The 20,261-nt window shown below is 39.9% G+C and overlaps 2 protein-coding genes across 3 annotated transcripts; both read left to right on the plus strand.

Annotated features, from left to right (window-relative positions):
- Positions 1–423: 423 nt before the first annotated feature.
- Positions 424–3,356, plus strand: LOC311353652 (transthyretin-like; the record flags this gene model as incomplete). The annotated part of the gene is made up of 5 exons (XM_084473550.1): positions 424–435; positions 919–1,074; positions 2,142–2,277; positions 2,412–2,434; positions 2,545–3,356. 5 exons carry the CDS (start codon positions 424–426, stop codon positions 2,647–2,649), a joined length of 432 nt encoding a protein of 143 aa, XP_084329676.1. The 3' UTR covers positions 2,650–3,356.
- A 2,455-nt stretch (positions 3,357–5,811) lies between these two features.
- Positions 5,812–20,085, plus strand: LOC311352972 (uncharacterized protein). Of its 2 annotated transcripts, none has more exons than XM_084472813.1 (14): positions 5,812–6,308; positions 8,119–8,238; positions 8,345–8,500; positions 8,781–8,919; positions 9,066–9,235; positions 9,758–9,892; positions 10,158–10,343; positions 10,496–11,187; positions 11,696–11,838; positions 12,110–12,331; positions 13,643–13,888; positions 14,322–14,455; positions 15,079–15,435; positions 15,576–20,085. In XM_084472813.1, the coding sequence occupies exons 1-14, from the start codon at positions 6,264–6,266 to the stop codon at positions 19,446–19,448; spliced, it is 6,618 nt and encodes a 2,205-aa protein (XP_084328939.1). In that variant the 5' UTR covers positions 5,812–6,263; the 3' UTR covers positions 19,449–20,085. The 2 variants fall into 2 exon arrangements, with proteins under 2 accessions (XP_084328939.1, XP_084328940.1); XM_084472814.1 differs by lacking the exon at positions 5,812–6,308 and adding an exon at positions 7,750–7,943.
- Positions 20,086–20,261: the final 176 nt, after the last annotated feature.

Consider the following 20,261-nt stretch of genomic DNA (forward strand, 5'->3'; position numbering starts at 1 on the left):
GCCGAGTTTGATCTGTCGTTTACAATCGCTCATCGACTCGTCACTTTGTGTAAGAAATTAGCGGAGGATAAACCCGCCCTTACGCATCTGTCTGTCTCGAGGCAGCATGTGAGCTATCTTATAATATCTTATCTTTAGTAAGCTATATATTTTTAGTTTTCTATTAAATAGTATTCTCTTAATAGCAAATTGATTTGAATAAACAACTTTAGGGTTGTAGTATTATATACGTTTGTGTTGCACTGTAACTGTTTCAAAATGTATTTAAAATAAATGGTGCATATTTTGCAGAAAAAAATGTCACCTTGTTCATGCCCTTTAGTCAATGGTTAGGCTACTAATCAATTCCTAGTTTACTTTGGAGTATTATAATTGCCACCTACTGACCTTTCTTGGTATGGCTGTAGTATCTGTAGTCTCAGTATGCGTATGCAGGTAAGTGACTAGTTAAAAGCAGGGATGGATTACTGAACAGAATCTATCATTTAAGGGACTATTTATCAAAAATTTCCTCCAGGGGAGCATACCCCTGGATCCCGCTTGACAATTATGTTGATCAGGGCATATATCTTGGCTTACTGCTTACCTCCCAAGGAAAAAAAGTTCAGGCTCAGGATTTTTTTTCTACTATCACCCCTGCTAGTAACTTTACACCAGGGCTAGTAACTTTTGAAAGTTACTAGCCCTGTGGTCTAGCGCCTATTTTGGCCGAATTTCAGACACTGGTTTTAGCTATAGACTGCATTTATATGCTTAGGTGCTTTTCTTTGTGTTAGTTTAAGTATCCAATATAATGTGCTAATGTTATATGTTAAGCAATGATGAACCCACTATATGGTCTGTGTAAACCCTGTGTGGGTATCTGCTGGGTAGGGTATTTCTCACTGATTTCTACATAGTTACTGGGTAACCGGGTAGGCGGGGGTTGAGAATGGGTACCTGGATAGAAAGCGTGGTGGTGTGGGAGCGTATGTGTGTTTTCCATCTGTTGACTTCAGTAGCTGTGAGATGATGAGGCCACTGCTCTGGCTGCTTCTAGCCTCTATTGCCCTTCCCTGTGACACAGCCCCTGTGGTAAGAGTGAGTCTTTTTTGTTAGAAAAAAGGGTTTATTATCATAATAAAACAATATTTACTATTATTTTTTATTATTATAATATATATGCTTTGTGCCGAATAACATGTTTATTTTTGTTTAATTTCTTACCATTTTGTATTTCAGCCATTTTCCAACATGATTCAAACAAAGTCTGTCATCACAGTGGGCTAAATAACTTGGTGCAAAATTAAAACAAAATATAAATACATATAAACCATGTCAAACGTATAATCTAATAACATCTGATGGTGTGTATATATCTCAATGTCGACCTGATCCACTCTCAAGCTAAATATGAAGTGTTTTGGATTCATAGCCCATTGTTAGACACAAACATGCAGATGGTGTTGACATACCAACATTAAAAATATAGCAGTGTTGCATCTTTTAATGAGTGCAACATCATATAATATAGGCAGTCTATACATTTGAAAATGTTAATGTTAAGATGTAGATGTCAGTTCTTTTGAGCATATATCTTTATTCCTCTTTAGTATCATGTATCTTCTTCAGGACAATACATTTAGATCAGGGCAACAAGTAAAAAGGTTGGCTTAACATAAATGAAATGTAATGAAACCCTGGTATCACAGAGTCCTTAACCTTTATCAAGAGAGTAGTGACTGTGACTCACCGTTTGTGTGGTTTCGCTTATTGCTGAGGAACTCATTTTGAGGCTAGCACCAGCCTGAAGGCTTTTGCTTGTCACTGCACATCACATGACGCATCCAATACAAATAATCTCAATAATAAACGCTTCAATCAGTTTTAACGATCTTTACAATTACATTAATAAATGGCTTTCCAAAATTGAAAGTTTGAACGGTTCCTAAAATGTTCTGCGTACCACTAAATAGTACATTGTGTCCCAGTTTGAGAACATGCACAAAAGAATTGTGTGCTTAAACAAATTCTTCATCAATGGTTTGTCAATCGATAATGCAATTATGTTATGTTTAGTAAAAAAAAAAATATAAAGATAAGTAAACGGGTGTAAATGCTTTCCAAAGGTACAGTATGAGTTGTTTTGTTTGGTGCATCAGGATAAGCATGGAGAGTCAGATACCAAGTGCCCTCTCATGGTGAAGATTCTGGATGCAGTCAAAGGCATTCCAGCGGCCTCTGTGGTACTCAAGTTGTCAAAGAAAGGCACAGATGGCGAGTGGACACATGTTGCCAGTGGCGGATTTAGCGGGTGAAGCGGGCAGCCGCCCGGGGCGGCATTACGGGGGGGCGGCACGAGCACACAAGAAAAAAAATGATCCGCGCATTTTCTATTATTGATAATAGCCTACCATATAATATCTGCACAGATAATCGAACCATTCTGATGCGAGTGACTTAGAGAATGGGAAAATAGTTCTTAGAACAGCAGGCCAAAAGTCACTTGCTAGATCAGGTCCCTAATTGACAAGTATGGGGCTGTCTTTGTTTCTCTGTGTTTAGGTGGTGTTTGAGGCCCATGGGGAAGGTCATCTCCACTACACTTTGGCTCTGCTCCTGAGTCCATACTCCTTCACGACCACGGCCGTCGTCAGCACACATCAATGATCAGTAACAGAAAAAAATTGCGCTAGTCATGTTTGATAGCAGTTTGAGACACCTTTATAGAGCTTCAAATGAAAGCTGTAAATGGTGTTGATTGTTTAAATAAAACTTCACATACCAAAATTAAGCAGCAATCATTTGAATTTAATTCTCAAATATATACATTAGTTGATTACGACTGAAAACTTAATTTGTAATAATTTGTTATGAATAAAAAATGTAATTTACAGTGGGTTTGACTACAACTTACAATGGCTTAGGGTAAAAGTTTCTGCTTATTAACATCATGAAAGTATTTTGAAGGATTTAATTTGTTGTGTTTTGGGGTACATTATATGTGTAAGCAAAATAATCATGCTCATTTTCACAAGACATCTAATTCAAGGGCCTACATTTCATTTGCTGTTACACAGTGAACTTGGTGGATAAGATGAGATAATGAGACCATAGCTATGTGCGTTGCTGTCATCTAAAGGAAAATTTGTTCAAGGTCTACTTGAAGTAGGCTATCAGAGGCTGGGCGGACGGCTTCTTTCGGCAGATATTTTGGTCCAAACCCCTATGATATAGCCATTAGGATATTTTATTGCATAGAAAATAATACAATGACGATTTTGAATTGTAAAGGCAGTATTTGATTTATATTTAATATTTTTGAAAATACATTCAGTATTATTGTATGTGGTGTATTAGGTGTACTTGACATATGTGTATTTACATCATTAACATTAATCACATTAAAATGTTACGACTAAGGTTCCGTTGCAATTCATTTTCTCAGACCCAGGGGGTACTACAACACCACTTTGGGTATGCCTGAAAGGTAACATTTCTAAACAACTTTCTCCAGAGCGAACTCTGATAGGTCCAATATTTTATGTAATCAAACATACTCCTCCCATCAGGACCGACGGACTGCGGGTGTAAGGGGGGGGGGGGGCACATGAAAAAAAAAATATATATATATTTTTTTTTTTAAAGTATTTTTTGATTGTTGTTCAAAATAACATAATTAATAACATAACTAAATGTCATGCGGCAATATGTCACAGCCACAGTTAAATAAATTGAAGTCTGGCTCTCAGAAGAGAAAGGTGAAGAAAGACAGGGAAGGAAGACAAAATTGAGGAAGTTAGGTTCTGACTAACTTATTTTCTAAGAAAGGTGAGCACAAACGTTTAAACACAGAAGATGAAACTTCTGGGCCCAGAATTTGGTGCGACGCCCCTGCCTCCCATTACTGCTGTTATGTTAAGAAGACATTTTATGGATGAGTAAGGTAAAGCGACCGAGCTGCCGCAGGGAAGCTTGTCCTGTTTTAACTTGAAATGCATTCTTTTGTAATAGCACTTTCTTATGGTGGACTGTGTATGATCATACAGTGAATTATAATAGGCCTAAATAACAAAATCAATTTAGGATTAATATTCTTACTGCTATTCTGTACAACTAAACTAAATAAAACAAGAATAGTAACATTTTGTTGTTGGATATGACTTTTAATGTTGAGAAGAGAATTATTTTAGAAATATATTCATACTAATACCTATTGCCTCGCTACGTCTATGTCTATTCTATTCTTTGCTGAAACCAACACAATGTTACAAATGAGTCTGGTGACATGTCTCTTTTGCGTGAGTTAAAAGCTTTGTACGAGCTGGGGAACTAGCAGAGGAAATGTACACTGTTTGTAGGCCTATTGTAAACGCAGGTTTAAAAATATATTTTGCAGCCATTCTCAACCTTGGGGTCCCGACCCCAATTGGGGTCGCGAGATGATTTCTGGAGGTCGCCAAATCATTTTGGAAAAATATAATTTTATTTATTTATTATTTATTTATTTAATTTTTATCAAAATGAATGTAGCGTCCGACCGGACGTTAGAAGGACGACGAGCGGTTGGGCTCAAACAGGCATTTTATTACTCAAAACCAGTTACTGTCGGCCACCAAAACAACAACAACGAACCTGTCCACTAGTCTCATGTCTGCCCTTCTCATTCACACATACAGACACTAGGGCTGTCAACGAATATTCTAAATTCGAATATATATTCTAATAGTTTTGAAAAATAGACATTCGAAGGTGAAAATTAATATTCTAATGTGGAAAAACACACACCCGCGGCAGCCGCGGCGCGGCTGTCTGCTTTGCGCGTGGGCGACCAGAACACTACAAGACAATAGACAAGACTCGGGACCTTAAATTGCTTGCAGAAAACTCTTGATCAGCACTCATCATTTGTTTATTGTTGTTCTTTATTTAAACCAGTATGCGCAGAGAGAGTGAGGGGGAGCGAGAGAGAGCGAGAGAAAAAGAGCGAGCGAGCGCGAGGTCTGCGGTCTTGGCCATTAGTTAATTTAGCCTACTTATTTTTGTGTTGGTAATATGTTGTCAACTATGTTTAAACTTAAATAAACTACCTATATAAGTAGTTATGTCTCGTTGTAGTTTGTCCTGTTATTGACGTAATGCGCGTCATTGACATAATGCGCAAATATAGATATTCGAATAGTATTCGAATATATGTTTTTTTTCAGAGGGAATATTCGAACGTCATTTTTTAACAAGTTTGACAGCCATAGTCTGTGTGTGTGTGTGTGTGTGTGTGTGTGTGTGTGTGTGTGTGTGTGTGTGTGTGTGTGTGTGTGTGTGTGTGGTGGGGGGGGGGGGTCGCGGACAGCAGTGCATGTTAAATTGGGGGTCGCGACTCAAAAAGGTTGAGAACCACTGCTTTAAAAAACAGATTGAACCGAGAGGTATGCATTTGACCTATAGCTGATAAACGTGTTTTTGTCCTCTGCAGTAAACTGTGTAACCTGTGTAAGTATGCACAACTTGTTGGAGCTTGAAGTTGAACGCTTGTTTGAGTTAAGAAAAGAAGACCTGCCTTCTGTAAATACAGACATCCACTATCCTAGGTAGTGGTTTTATGAGCTGAGTGAGACGTGTTCCCACGGCATACATTGGGTTCCTCCAGGGTTTCCCTTTCCCACAGCACGTTGTAAATATTATACAAAAGTATGAAATAATCTAAACTTCATTCACTCTCTGTGTATAGGTCAGGCTGCAGGGCAACAGTCTGACAGCCTGCATGAAAATAAGCATAAATGGTAAAAGATTTATAAAACATAGAATTTATTTCTAAACAATGATTTGCACACACTTCTTTATAAGCACTCCAGTTTGTTGTTGTTGGCATATCATTCTGAATGATGCAGATGATCAAAAGAGCCAAACCTGCCAAAGTGTCACAGCCCGAGGGCATCACGTTGCACCTGCATCAGACATCACAGACACACCTTCTCGAAGCATGCAGGGGTGTTCCATGGAACGATGAAGGGAGTGGTGGGAAGGGTGGGGATTGAACCGGGGTGGGTGAATACCTTAGGGGGCTGTACGTGTGGAGTGGTTAGCCTCTCCAGGGGGAGGCCAAGGTTGACATATGTGTGTCTTAACTTAAGGTGACATTTATTTAAGGCTTTAGACTCCGTGCTTCGTGCTATTGGTCACCCATTCCCCAGAACACAAAAACAGGATTTTGCAGAGCCGCTGCACCCAAAAGCAGCGGAGAGAAGGTCTGGAGTGGTGGATGTTAAGGTGTTCTGCACAGGACGATGGCGAGGGTGTTTGGCTTGCTTCTTCTGTTATTCCTAGCCGTGGTAAGTACACACACAAAAGCACACAACAAGCACATACACACACACAGACTTATACCTCTTAACATGGAATGCAGACCGTGACCGTAAATTGTTGTGTATTGTCAATGGTGTTAAAGGATAATGGTAAGGATTAGGGATTGCATGGTGTTAGAGTTACATACAGAGTGTCAATGATCATGATTTTATGGTATTAAGAAAATGTAGTACTAGTAAATGTGTCTGTGATTTAATTAAAAACATTGTCTGTATGAACAGACAAAAGTTATAATTGTTTATTTCATAAAAATTGCCAATTACACTAGATAACAGAACATGAATTTTTGTCTGCATTGAAAATAGAACTTGAACATTTACCTGATTCTGCTTCAGTTGTGGTTAAGCCTGTATAAATAAAATGTAGCATTTTAGTAAAATAAATAGTAAATTTGTTAACACATTGGACGCATTTCAAATAATGTTTGTCACACACACACACACACACACACACACACACACACACACCCCTTAAAAAATGTCCAAGAAAAGGGTTTTTTTAAGTTTTCTAATATATGATATGTATGCTTTTTAGTGAAATTGTTTATTGGTGGATGGTTTATTATAGCACTATGTTATAATGAATGAATGTTTGACTTGGTCTATCCTAGTTTATTTATATTAATAAACATTTTACCCTACAAAAAAAGGAGTTGCAGCTCATATCAACAATATATATTTTCTGTATATAAGGTAATTAAAAACTCAGTAAGCAACCAAATAACTAGTTTAACCATAGATTTACATATTATAATGTCACAGAATTCTAGTCGCACATTAAAGGGTAGGTTTAACCCCACTGATGAATTCCCATTAGTCAGCTAATAACCTTTGCATACGAGTTGTCTTTATCAAGCTTATCTCAATCCACAAAAAAAAACTAAATTTAACTCCTGAATTTTTAGGAGTACAAATAAACCCACGACATTGCAGTAAAACAATCCGAACAAGTCTTTTTCCTGTGTTTATTATATGTCTTTATTATAAATCATTGGCCTGTACAGGTTAAATTGAACTTTTGCAGTGTCACTACAAAGCTTCACGAATGTTTGGGAAAATTGTACACTGTGTTCTAAAATGTCCAGCACCTGTCAAAGTCTAAAACCCCGAGGCAGAATATTGCCTGGGTAGTTTTTCTTCGTCTCTATGCTTGATTCACTGTCGGTTCAAGGAAGATAGTCCATAATTCTGTGCCTTTCAGCCTCTGAATAATATCATATTTTATATAGATATCTAATATAATATATATTATCACGGCCAAAAGCTGTGTGCGCCTCCGGATGCTATTATGAATCTCAAACGACTGCATCAAGTTCTCCAACGTCTCTGGTTCTTCCACTTTCATGTCAATCTTAAGTAGGCCCTATAGACTGAACTGCGAAATGGAGGAGAAAGGGATTGTTGCCCATAATTGTCTCCCGCTGCCCGCTGCCCGCTGCTTGCTGGCCGCCGCCGAGGCACGGCGGTGGAGACCCACGGCGGTGGAGACCCACGGTGGTGGTGCCTTGGCGGCGGGCAGCGGGCAACAATACCTTTCTCCTTGCGGTTCCCAATTCCTTCTCAACCATGGCCGAGATAGCCCCCACTACGAGTCTCGTTGTGGTAATACTAGAGCCGTCAGAGAACTAGACGCAGTCTAGTCAGTCTAGAAGCTGAGGAATGAATGAAGAAGGAGCACAACAAGTGTTAGAACAGAAGTTCCATGGTTTGTGTTGCATTTGAGCAAACATTGTAAGCTACTATTGTAATTCTGAAGTGTTGTATTAATATCTTCCAGATTCTAGTAACTGATGCAGAGGCAAAAAGCTCAAAAAGAAGGAGGAAGAGGGAGTGGATCCTTCCTCCTGCTAGGCTTATGGAAAGAAAGGACTACACTGAGAGAGAATATATTGCCAAGGTAAATACCATGGACATGCTCAGCTTTGGCTGATACTCCCCACTGACTTTAGATCACTTACTTTTTCAGCAATATGACTTAATTCCCTGTACACCCCCCCAACCAGATCCGCTCAGACATGGACGTAAGAGACACAGTGGAATACTCTCTTACTGGAGAAGGAGCTGACAAGCCACCCTATAACCTGTTCACTATAGATGCAAAAACCGGCTTTGTACGCATCACTGGTATCTTGGACCGAGAGGAAAGGGTGTGCTACAATGTAAGTTCAACGTGGGTCAATCAACCACAAGACTGAGCCTGAATTTCAGAAAAGTATATCATTGTGATTATTAAAAAATATATGAATAATCATTGAAATCTGATTCAAGGCAAATAACCAGACTGGAACTTAGTTTTAAAAGTAAAAGAGTTTTTGCCAGAAAGAACCAAACAGAAACTCAATCAATGCTTAAATCAATTAATCCGTGAGAAACTAGCCTCGGATCAACATATTTCTAATCTCTTACATTGTATAATTTAAAAAACGTGCCATTTTACAGCTTTTGGGAATAGCCAAGTACAGAAACGGGAGCAAGGCCGAAGATCACATCCCACTGAAGGTCCTTGTTGAGGATGTGAACGACAATCCACCAACTATAAGTTTGCATAAAGGCAACACCACAGAATCCAGCAGAAAAGGTACAGCTGAACTCTACTTTAATCATTCATTATTAAGAAAGCTAGCTGAACTTTCACTTATGACAAAAAAATGGAATCTCTATATATACTTGAAAAGTATCCTGCAGATAATAGAATTGACAAACACATCCCTCCATTCATTGTAGGAACGTTTATCATGCAAATCAAAGGTGAAGATGCTGACGAAGATGGAACTGAAAATGCTAAAATGGCCTATAGAATAATAAAACAAGAACCCAGACCCCATGGGGATATGTTCACTTTAGACAGGCATACAGGCAAATTATATGTCAAAGAGCCTACATTGGACAGAGAGGTAAGTGGCAGATGTATCAGTCTGACGATGCTGTCAAAAACCATGCCATTTTTTGCTGCAATCATGGGCTCTATTTCAAGTCACAATGTGTAAGATTGAGCCCCTCCCAGTTTGATTGACAGAATTAAAAAACTCAATAACAGTCTTCTGTCCCCTCTAACTGCAGCGCAGCTGTGAGAGGTGAACTAGCGTAGCTCTGATGACTCTGTGGCGTGAGAGGGAGGGGTTTTGGGAGATTCTTATACATATTTCTACAATATATCAGAGGTGGTTTTACTGCTAACATTATTGTTACCACTATCAATCAGCATTGCCTACAGATGTATCCAAGGAATATTTTGCCAGGAGCATGTTCGATAGTTTCTAGTAGGCTACTATAATAACACACTTTTAATCTTTAATCTCTCGTGCACAGCAACTACAGAATCAACTATTTGGTCTTTGATGGAACAGGTATTTTGAGATGATTGCTGAGATGTAGATATTTTGGTATAATTAATCTTCTGCCTCTTCCCCTGCCAGACGATTGACTTCTATACACTCACTATAGAGGCAACTGATATGGGCGGGGCTGAAGGTGGGCTTAAAGGGACTGGAGACGTAACAATCAAGGTGTTGGATATCAATGACAATGTGCCTGAATTGGAGCAAGAGGAGGTCAGAGGCACAGATATATGCATTATATTATAAATACATATACACATGTATACATACATATACACACATATATACTACATACAGTATATACATATACATATATATATATATTCATAAATATATCTAAATAAATAATAAATAAATAATGCATACACATACACACACACATACACATCCTCACAAATCCCTGAGGCAGCTGATCTGCACTTTAAGTAATCGCAAAGGACTGGCATGTCGTAACTATACAACGTATTTCTGTCCACAGTATGATGGAACAGTGGACGAAAATGTTAAAGATGTTGTTGTGATGAGAATCAAAGCCAAAGATAAAGATTTGGAGGGCTCAGACAACTGGCTGGCTGTTTTTGATATCATCAAGGGAAACGAAGATGGCCTCTTCTCAATTGAAACAGATAACGCAACTAACGAGGGTGTCCTTAAACTGATAAAGGTATTCCAAACTATACAGCAATTCTAATCTAATCAGTTTAAGTTTCAACACATTGCTAGTTAGTGTATGAGTGCTTGTTAACTTGTAGATTTTGCCTCGTTTTTATACACTCTTTTCAATTGGCTTGTCTCTTATGCCTCTTTATTGTACAGGCTGTGGACTTTGAAGAACTCCAGAAGCTGGAGCTGGGATTGAATATTTCGAATGTGAGCCCTTTCATCAGTGGCCTGCATGCCGTAGGAATGGACGTGCCAGTGGAGATTGGGGCTGGTGGACCTGCTGGTGCTGGTGCTGGGGCAGGTGCCGGGGGTGGTGCCGGGGGTGGGGCCGGGGGTGGGGCCGGGGGTGGGGCCGGGGGTGGGGCCGGGGGTGGGGCCGGGGCCGGAGTGGGTTTGGGTACAGATTTGGATTTGGATTTGGATTTGGATTTGGACTTGGATTTGGATTTGGACTTGGATTTGGATTTGGGTGTGGATATAGGAGTAGATATTGGAGTGGATGCAGGGCTCAAGCCAAAATTGGGACCAGGACCAGGACCAGGGCTTGGAGTAGGACTAGGCCCAGGACCAGGACCAGGGCTTGGAGTAGGACTAGGACCAGGACCAGGACCAGGGCTTGGAGTTGAGTTAGGGCTCAAACCTAGAAAACCTAGGCCCAAAAAAAGAAAACCAAAGAGCTATCCAGTTAAGATCTCCGTCAACAATATGCCTGAGACTCCAATTTTCAAACCCAGCACAAAGCCGGTTCCTGTGTCAGAGGACCCCGATTTTATGCCAGAGGACGGAGTGCTTGTATCATTCGCTGCTACTGATCCAGACACAGGGAAAAATGCTGAAAATGTCAGGTAATTCAAGTTCATATATGCAACTTCCTTTAACCAATTTATTAATCTACCAGTCATCGCACATAATTTTCCCAATTTATTTACTCCGATTTTTTATTTTTGTAAGATGTATATAACTACAGTAACTGAAGTAATGAAAAAACTTAACACTATTTTACTATTTTACTCAAACCAAGAAACCTGGATCATAGCATTTGGGCAGTGGTACCAAACATAACATACATTATTTACTATTGCCATGCCCCATTCAAAATCTGCCTGTTCAAAACATGCCTGTTCGGAACGGGCCTGTTGCATGGCTTCCTGTATTGCTGCTGTCAGCTTTCTCAAGAACTGCTCATCAAATGTCACACTCGACAATGCTCTTTCTTGAGTCCTCAGCCACACACCCGCCAAGTGTGAACTCAGATGAACGATTCTATAGAAAATCTAAAGACAGAGAGACAGTTAGACAGGGTATAATAAATATATGTCATATATTACTCAACTGTAAAACTCTTCCCTTTAGATATGCCAAAATCTATGATCCTGACAATTGGGTGTCAATCGATGAAGAAACTGCTGAGATCAGACTCAACAAAGTCCCAGACAGAGAGTCAAAGTTTATAGTCAATGGAAGCTACGTTGCCAAGATACTCTGCATGACCCAAGGTAACGTGTTTTCCATCTCATTCATATTGAGATTTGCTAGGTTAAACCAATTTTATGATATTTCTCGTATCACTATCATAAGTATCAAATACCAAGATTTGTAATAGTTGCAGTAAATGGGTGAACATTTCCTGCAACCTAAAATATATATAGACAACTCTTTATTTTAGCGTTCAATAAAATCACGTAAAATCAATTGGGTAAAATTGTGGTATGTCATATTAATAGCAATGAATAATAACTATTAACTATAGCAACTGTGATTCTACAGACAACCCATCTAAGACATCAACCGGAACGATAGCCATTAATGTGGTAGATTCAAATGACCACTGCCCTACCCTGACCACCAGAAAAGATTCTGTGTGCTCTGATGAAAAGACGGTATACATCACCGGCTTTGATGAAGATGTGAAGCCCAATGGGGCTCCACTGAGCTTTATAATTGTCCCTGAAGGAACACGTGGCGATTGGGACATTGAAATAATCAACGGTAAGTACACGAGTGAATTGAAGAGAGCTGAGGAACGTTTTTTGTACATTTTGGAAAGTTTGTTCAAGTCAAGTCAAGTAAATTGTATTCGTCCTTAAAATGCCAATCTCGAGGATCTTCCAAGAGAATGCCACTTTAACCACAGTTGCGGTCTCAAAGGGCTTTACATGCCACATTTTATGACACAACCTTGTCCCTCCGAAAAGCAAAGAAAAACTCCCTTCCCCTGCATGTTATACTACAAAACCATATTTGTGTCATTTCCATAAAGTCAGACGCTGATGGTGGGATATTCAACTTATGGTTGAATATGATTAGTAAATTAAATAATTTGACTCAGAAACAGACCTATAGCTGAAACCCAGCATGGGGTTGGCACTAAAACATGTGCGCACAGATCTCAGTATGTTACTGGTTGATCGCGGCAAATCAGGCTAATAGATTAGACTAGTTGATTGCGTGGCTGTCTCACATTGACAATGTTTCTAGATCGGTTAAACATCACATAGGCCTAGGCCAAAACATGTTTAAATAGTCTCTGACATGCTATGTCAATACACAGCATGTATGGACATTTTAAAAGACATGACGTAAATAAGCACAAATAGATCATATGTGTTCTTATTTCAGGGGGAAGGATACTTTAGAGGCACTGGCTAAAATGTTTGACTACCAGACAAAATGTTCTGGTTGTGATATCCAATGTGCACAGTACAGCTTTAGTCATCCTTGAGTAATTATGAATCATAATGTATTGTAGGACCCTTCTTGACGGCAAAGTATTTAATAGTGCATGATCATGGGAGGACACACTGGGACCATTTACTAAGTATCTTCACGTAGACAATGAGGAGGATTCTTTGAAAAAAATGTTAACCACATTGTAAGAGCAAAGGATTTGGGGTCGGATGTTAACCTTACTAAAACAAATGTGAGGGAAGTGACCATCGTGGATAGCTAAGGATTAGCTTCCATAGGGGAAGAGGACATTACTGCAAAAAAGCCAGATAACTTGCCAGACAAAGAATATACAAAATGAAAAGGTCAGGAGATTGGCAATTGCCTCTGTTTCAGAATTTGAGGTTACAGTGGCAATGCAAATGTTTACTAACGTAACACCTTTAAGTTGGAGAGAGAAGGTGAACTATATCTAGGCACAAGGATAATTGAAACAAGGGCCTTTTAAACAAACTAGTGTTAAAAATAGCTTATTGCTATGTTAATCTTGGTATCGATATTTCCGCAAGCGGTAAGATGCCCTCTCTGTGCTCTTTACTGAACCGTTCATGTCGGTTCTCTCCTTCTCTCCAGAGACCACCGCAGCGCTTCACTCCCGCGAGTGGCTTTGGCCCGGGGTCTACAAGATAGAGGTGGAGGTAGCAGATGAGCAGGGCCTATCCTGCCCTGACAATGAGGAATTTGAGCTGGAGGTCTGCACATGTGGACCATCACAGCGGTGTGAGCCAAAAATAGCAGGAATAAGTGACCAGACCACCTCCACACAGCTCGGTGGCCCAGCGCTCGGACTACTTCTTTCTGTGATGTGCCTGCTTCTGTGTGAGTGAACCAAGTGCATTTGTCCTATTTATCACGGGAGAATAACTTTCAAATTTTCAATACACAGAAAAATAGATTTGCGGCCTGTTTTAACATCAAACATCGACCCTATCGATGAATAACAATGGTGTGCTGTAGGGAGGGAATATTTTGTTCACAATTCAAGCGAACATTAGAGAGAGACAGAAAGAGAGAGAGAGAGAGAGAGAGAGAGAGAGAGAGACAGACCGACAGACAGACAGACAGAGATTCCCTTAAATGATTATCTCGATACGAAACCACATAAGTTAAATTTATAAATATTTATTAGACATTAAAAACATTGATATTTATTAGAGTTAGTCTCTTTAGAAAAATAAGTCATTATAGCTGGAGATAACTAAAGTTAAGTACATTGCTGGAACATTAACTAAATTAATTGTCTTCTTTGCAGTCATTCCTTTATTGCTCCTGTTCTGCCAGTGTGGTGGCGCAAACTATATCTTCCCAGAACAATTTGCCGACCTACCATTTGACGCAAAAGAGCACCTCATATCATACCATACAGAGGGAAAAGGCGATGACAAGGTGAGCATTTACATTGATTGTGCATCGCAGCCAAGGAATACTGTAAATACATACAACTCATTTCAACTACAAGTCAATTTATGACTTGTAAACACAGAAGTGTGGTAACCCGGTTTCTACCCAGAGCAAAACCAGGTTAACCTGAACCTTAGCCTATGTAGAAAAGAGTTTCACATCTCACCCACAGGTAAATGATTGTAAATACATAAACATAGTTTACACTAGTTGATCTATGATAGCTCGCAATTCCAGACAATTCCACAGAAGGAAGATACAATTTTGAATTCATTGTATCTATAGTATCTATTTTCCTGTTAATTGATAACAAATGTATATGGCAGCATAATAATACTTTTAATTTTATTAATAATATACACCTTAAATTAATCTTTAGAATGGGTTTGACATTGTTAGGTTACCAGGCACCCAATCGTTATCATTCTGTTTTAACATTGTGAACATCCACAGTTCAATGGTGAACGCTGGGCCTCAGCCTTAACGCAAAACACAAAAATAAAATGAAAAAAGAGAATTCTGAGATTTTTGAGAATAAATTGTTTCCCTGTTCTGATTTACTTTTGAACTATCTATCTACTGATACCGGTCTGTTTTGATATCTACAGGAGGTTCCCCTTCAGAGTATCCCAATAATAATGGGGTCACAAAATACTAAAGGGGCCATACAGACAAAAGACTTCAATATGGTATCCTCAACAATAATGGCATCTTATGAAACAAATTACAATGAATCAAGAAATCACAATGAATCAAGAAATCACAATGAATCAAGAAATCACAATACCAACCAGAGTTTGATGGACGTGGACAATGCTTTTGGTACCTCAAGTGATCCATTCGACCTTCGATATGCCAGTGCATCATTCAGCAGAAACACAATGACAAGGTCACAAATGCATGCCTCAGACATGTATGAGGAAATAGCCCTTCCTGACATTTTCCTTGATGACTACTACTCCCAGGTACTAACAATTGTTATTCTAATATTGTTATATAAAAAAAGAGGCAAATGTTTTATTGCTACATAATAGAGCTCAGCACAGAGAGAGATACAATGAAAGCAGGATTAACCTCACCATATTTTCCTTTTGTTCCATTACAGAAAGCGCAATGTGCCCTCCCAATGAAGGACAGTCTGTTGGTATTTGACTATGAGGGCCTGGGCACCCCTGCCGGGTCCGTGAGCAGCCTTGTGGAATCTGACAATGACCTGCAATTCCTTGATGACCTTGGAGCAAAATTCAAGACCCTGTCTGAGATCTGCATTCCTAAAATGCCTGAGCCACCTGCATCCAAAGTTCAACATGTTTTCAAACAAACGGTTAATCGCACCATTGAGACCCCTATTGTAAAGCCAAAAATCGAGCATGGGAACAAGACCATTGATGTAAAAATGACTACAGTAAACAAAATGTCCTCCACCAGTAATGTTAATATTTCCAAATCATCTAGTAGCACCTTAAATACTTCCCGGCAGTCCCTAAAGCACTCGCCCTCAACTAGCTCTAGCTCTCAAGTCACCAACGTTAAAAACATTCAGTCTGCCACCCTTCCCCCTCCCGGTCAGATGGTTATGTACCAGCAGCAACCTATATTCTATGCGACCATGCCTATGATGCAGCCTATGCAATACATTCCTGTGGGCCAACCCCAGCTTCAGAATATGCTATTTGCTGGGTCCTCTACAGGGTCCATTGGGGCACAGAGTGTATTTGTAGTCAATGGATCTCAGAACCCACTCACTGGAATGGTGATGAATGATGTCAAAGGCTCTGCAGGCTCTTCAGTTGTCACATCAAGTGCAGTCAGCCCCACGGTGTTTGGACTACCAGGGAGCCCTGGAAGTCCAAGCTGGAATATGATGGCACCAGGAGCTGGTGGGGCCTATACATTTGTAGAGGCTAAGAACAGTTCAAGTGGGGCACAAGGGTTTAGCCCTGTGTCAGCTCAGGGTACTTTACCCAGAGGTGAATTAGTCAGCCCTACAATTCTGATGCAGGGCAATCCAAACTGGAATATGATGGCACCAGGGGCTGGTGGGGCCTATACATTTGTAGAGACTAAGCTCAGTTCAAGTGGGGCACAAGGGTTGAGCCCAGTGTCAGCTCAGGGTACTTTACCCAGAGGTGAATTAGTCAGCCCTACAATTCTGATGCCAGGCAGTCCAAGCTTGAATCTGATTGCACCAGGTTCTGATATGCTTGTAGAGACTCAAGTTTGTTCAGGTGAGACACAGGGATCTAACCCAGTGTCATCTCAGGGTACTTTGCCAGGAGGTGGCAACTTGGTAAAAGAGGCTGCTCCCCCTCAGGGGGCATTAAGCAAAGCAGCCAAGGTCGGTGTAAATGGCATTCTGCCAGAACATACCAATAGTACAGCGGGGCAAGTTATTGTTAAAAATAATGTAGGGGTTGATTTGGTTGGGAATACAGGACAGATAATGTTGGAGTCATGCCGGGAAGTTGTGTCTTGTGCTAAGCAGTCAGGGGAAGGGAATTTTTGGGCTGGGGAGTTGCAGATTGCAGAGGCTGAAGTTTGTCCAGCCGACATTAGCCATTTAGTACCAATAACAGTAATTTCTTCCCAAAATCTCATTCTGGCCTCTCAGCTCACTGAAAGGCCAGTGGATACGGAAGAATCTGTGAAAACTTTTGAGTCTTCGGATACAAATTTAAAGAAAGAAATACCACTCGATAACCCTGTTGATTCCAATACGGAAATCTGTGAACCCCTCGAAGACTCATTCGAATTGAAAGGATTGTCTATATCCGAGCGTGAAACGCTGAAAGCTGATGATGTGAGTCTTGTGGTAATAGAGTCACCTCGGCATTTCACACCCACATCTGTCATTGCTGTGTCTGGACAGTTTAAAGAAAACATTCAGGAATCCCTTTCAGACGTAATACTCCAGGAGAATAATGCTGATCATGGTTCCCCACTAAATGAAACTGTGTCCAACCAACAGATAAACCAAATACCTGAGGAGCCATATGATAATTTAACAATTGTACAAAGTCCAATTACCGAAGAAGAGTTGATGGGGATCCCCAAAGAAGAACCAGAGCTCTTAATACCCTATCAGACTCTCTCAGAAGATGCATCTATTGTTGCAGAATTATCCCCAATAGAAGGTTCCTTGGATTTGGCTGACATGGCAGATAGCGCAGTATTGCTTACTCCAGAAGATGAATTGGGTTTGCCTGTAAAGTACCAAGAAATATTACAGTATCAAGAAGCTGATGAACATGTAGCAACTAGTAAAGCTAATGAGCTCATACTTGAGAAAGTGCAGAGTAAGGCTTGCATCCCTCCAAATTCAAAGGATTCCATAGCCTGTTCTGAGTACTCAGCTATATTGGCAGAGGAGTCTGTTTGCATTGAATGTGCAGATGATGAATCAGAAGGATTTGAGAATGACCCGAAGAGCAGACAAATTGTTGAGGATATTAACGAAATCCAAGCTTCAGCTCTTACAACAAATGAAAATCAGGAACCTGTTCTTTACACAGATGAGGGGGTAAACATTGAAGACAAAGCAATCATTGCGACTCCCTTAAACCAGATAGACACAGATACCGAAAAGGATTCCCAGGAGGCCAGTGACAGTGAGGAGAATGCAATGCCTGAATTGCAGTTGGATCAAAGTTTAGAAGACAAGTGTTTAGAAGATATGTGCAAAGGTCATGCAATAGAGTATTTGGATGAGGTAAATGCAAAGGCAACATCACTGCAAAATGTGGCTCAGTTGAATACTATCTCAGATGGTCAAATAGAAGATTGTGACAGTGATTGCATGTTAGAATCAGCTCCAATAACAGCTGATGAAAGCATTGAAGAAGTGAAGGGGTCCCTCAATGACATGTCAACGTTAGAACCAGAGCTCTTAATACCCTATCAGACTCTCTCAGAAGATGCATCTATTGTTGCAGAATTATCCCTAATAGAAGGTTCCTTGGATTTGGCTGACATGGCAGATAGCGCAGTATTGCTTACTCCAGAAGATGAATTGGGTTTGCCTGTAAAGTACCAAGAAATATTACAGTATCAAGAAGCTGATGAACATGTAGCAACTAGTAAAGCTAATGAGCTCATACTTGAGAAAGTGCAGAGTAAGGCTTGCATCCCTCCAAATTCAAAGGATTCCATAGCCTGTTCTGAGTACTCAGCTATATTGGCAGAGGAGTCTGTTTGCATTGAATGTGCAGATGATGAATCAGAAGGATTTGAGAATGACCCGAAGAGCAGACAAATTGTTGAGGATATTAACGAAATCCAAGCTTCAGCTCTTACAACAAATGAAAATCAGGAACCTGTTCTTTACACAGATGAGGGGGTAAACATTGAAGACAAAGCAATCATTGCGACTCCCTTAAACCAGATAGACACAGATACCGAAAAGGATTCCCAGGAGGCCAGTGACAGTGAGGAGAATGCAATGCCTGAATTGCAGTTGGATCAAAGTTTAGAAGACAAGTGTTTAGAAGATATGTGCAAAGGTCATGCAATAGAGTATTTGGATGAGGTAAATGCAAAGGCAACATCACTGCAAAATGTGGCTCAGTTGAATACTATCTCAGATGGTCAAATAGAAGATTGTGACAGTGATTGCATGTTAGAATCAGCTCCAATAACAGCTGATGAAAGCATTGAAGAAGTGAAGGGGTCCCTCAATGACATGTCAACGTTAGAACAATATCAGCACACTGTGGAAGACATTAGTGGTAGTTGCCCAGAGAAGACTATCTTAGAGTTTAACATAGCACAAAACGTGGCGATGGAACCCGACATGCACTTAGCAATTGATGAGGAGAAAGAATGCAGTCCGACATCAAAGCTTGACTCCCCAGTTCCCCCAACATGCTCAGATATCCAAGAAAATGACACTGAAATGAATGGTCAGGTAGAAGATTACAACATGCTGGCAGAAAAGCTTGATAGTGATGTCGTTGAATACCAGGAATTACCAAAAGAATGATCTCAATCACCAGGTTGTCAGGCATTGATGAATTTGGATCAGGTAGGAGGTGAAGACGTCATATGTTTGGAAGATGAAGTAGGATTTTCTGATGATGAGCGTCCAATTGTTCCAAAGGTTCCAAATGACAATCAAAGAGGAGAACCTAATCATGGTGATCTGGCAATTATTCTGAGGGACAAGAGATAATTTGCGAAGTAGACCAAAACCCTGCTATAGTTGACACATAGCTGACATTTCGAAAGATTTAGATTTAGACTTTGACTAAGTATGAGCAGATAACTTGCTATCTGTCCAGCAAACAAAGAAGGACTCAAATATGATTAGTCGATCAGCTTTAAGGATGAACAAAATGTATAATCAACTATTTAGTGCTTTCCCTTTCTCTTGCAACATATAAGACAATTATAATGTGGAGTTGGAGTAGGTGGTGTGGGTGAATTGTGACTTTATTCTGCATCCATATAATCAATGATTTGCTGGTCAAGTGTGAAGTGTATTGAGTGCCAGAGCATATCTTTCAGTAATTTCAAATTCATTCAGATGTACTTAAAGGGATTTTTTCTATCTTTGTTTTTGTATAGAATGTGGTGACCTTATGTGTCCTGGCTTGATGTTCCTTTTGTGAAGCATTGTAACTTTGTTTTGAAACAAGTGCCTTCAATAAAAGTTTTTTTTGTCACACCTCTGTGCAAATATTTACTGCATCAAAATTCTAGTTATTATGCATTCAATTATTTGTGTTCTCGTAAGCACAAAATTAATTTAAGACTAAACGACTCACAGTAAATCACTAAGTGCCTGTGCTTTTTT

Source organism: Micromesistius poutassou (genome assembly GCF_964030765.1).
Source record: "Micromesistius poutassou genome assembly, chromosome: 9".
Taxonomy (NCBI): Eukaryota; Metazoa; Chordata; class Actinopteri; order Gadiformes; family Gadidae; genus Micromesistius; species Micromesistius poutassou.

What these genes read in the sequence shown, in the direction of transcription:
- LOC311352972 (XM_084472813.1), top strand. Translation starts at nt 6,264, where the DNA reads ATGGCGAGGGTGTTTGGCTTGCTTCTTCTGTTATTCCTAGCCGTG. An exon ending in AGGAAAGGGTGTGCTACAAT is followed by an intron (nt 8,501 to 8,780) that starts GTAAGTTCAACG and finishes GCCATTTTACAG; the next exon opens with CTTTTGGGAATAGCCAAGTA. An exon ending in AGGGAAAAGGCGATGACAAG is followed by an intron (nt 14,456 to 15,078) that starts GTGAGCATTTAC and finishes TGATATCTACAG; the next exon opens with GAGGTTCCCCTTCAGAGTAT.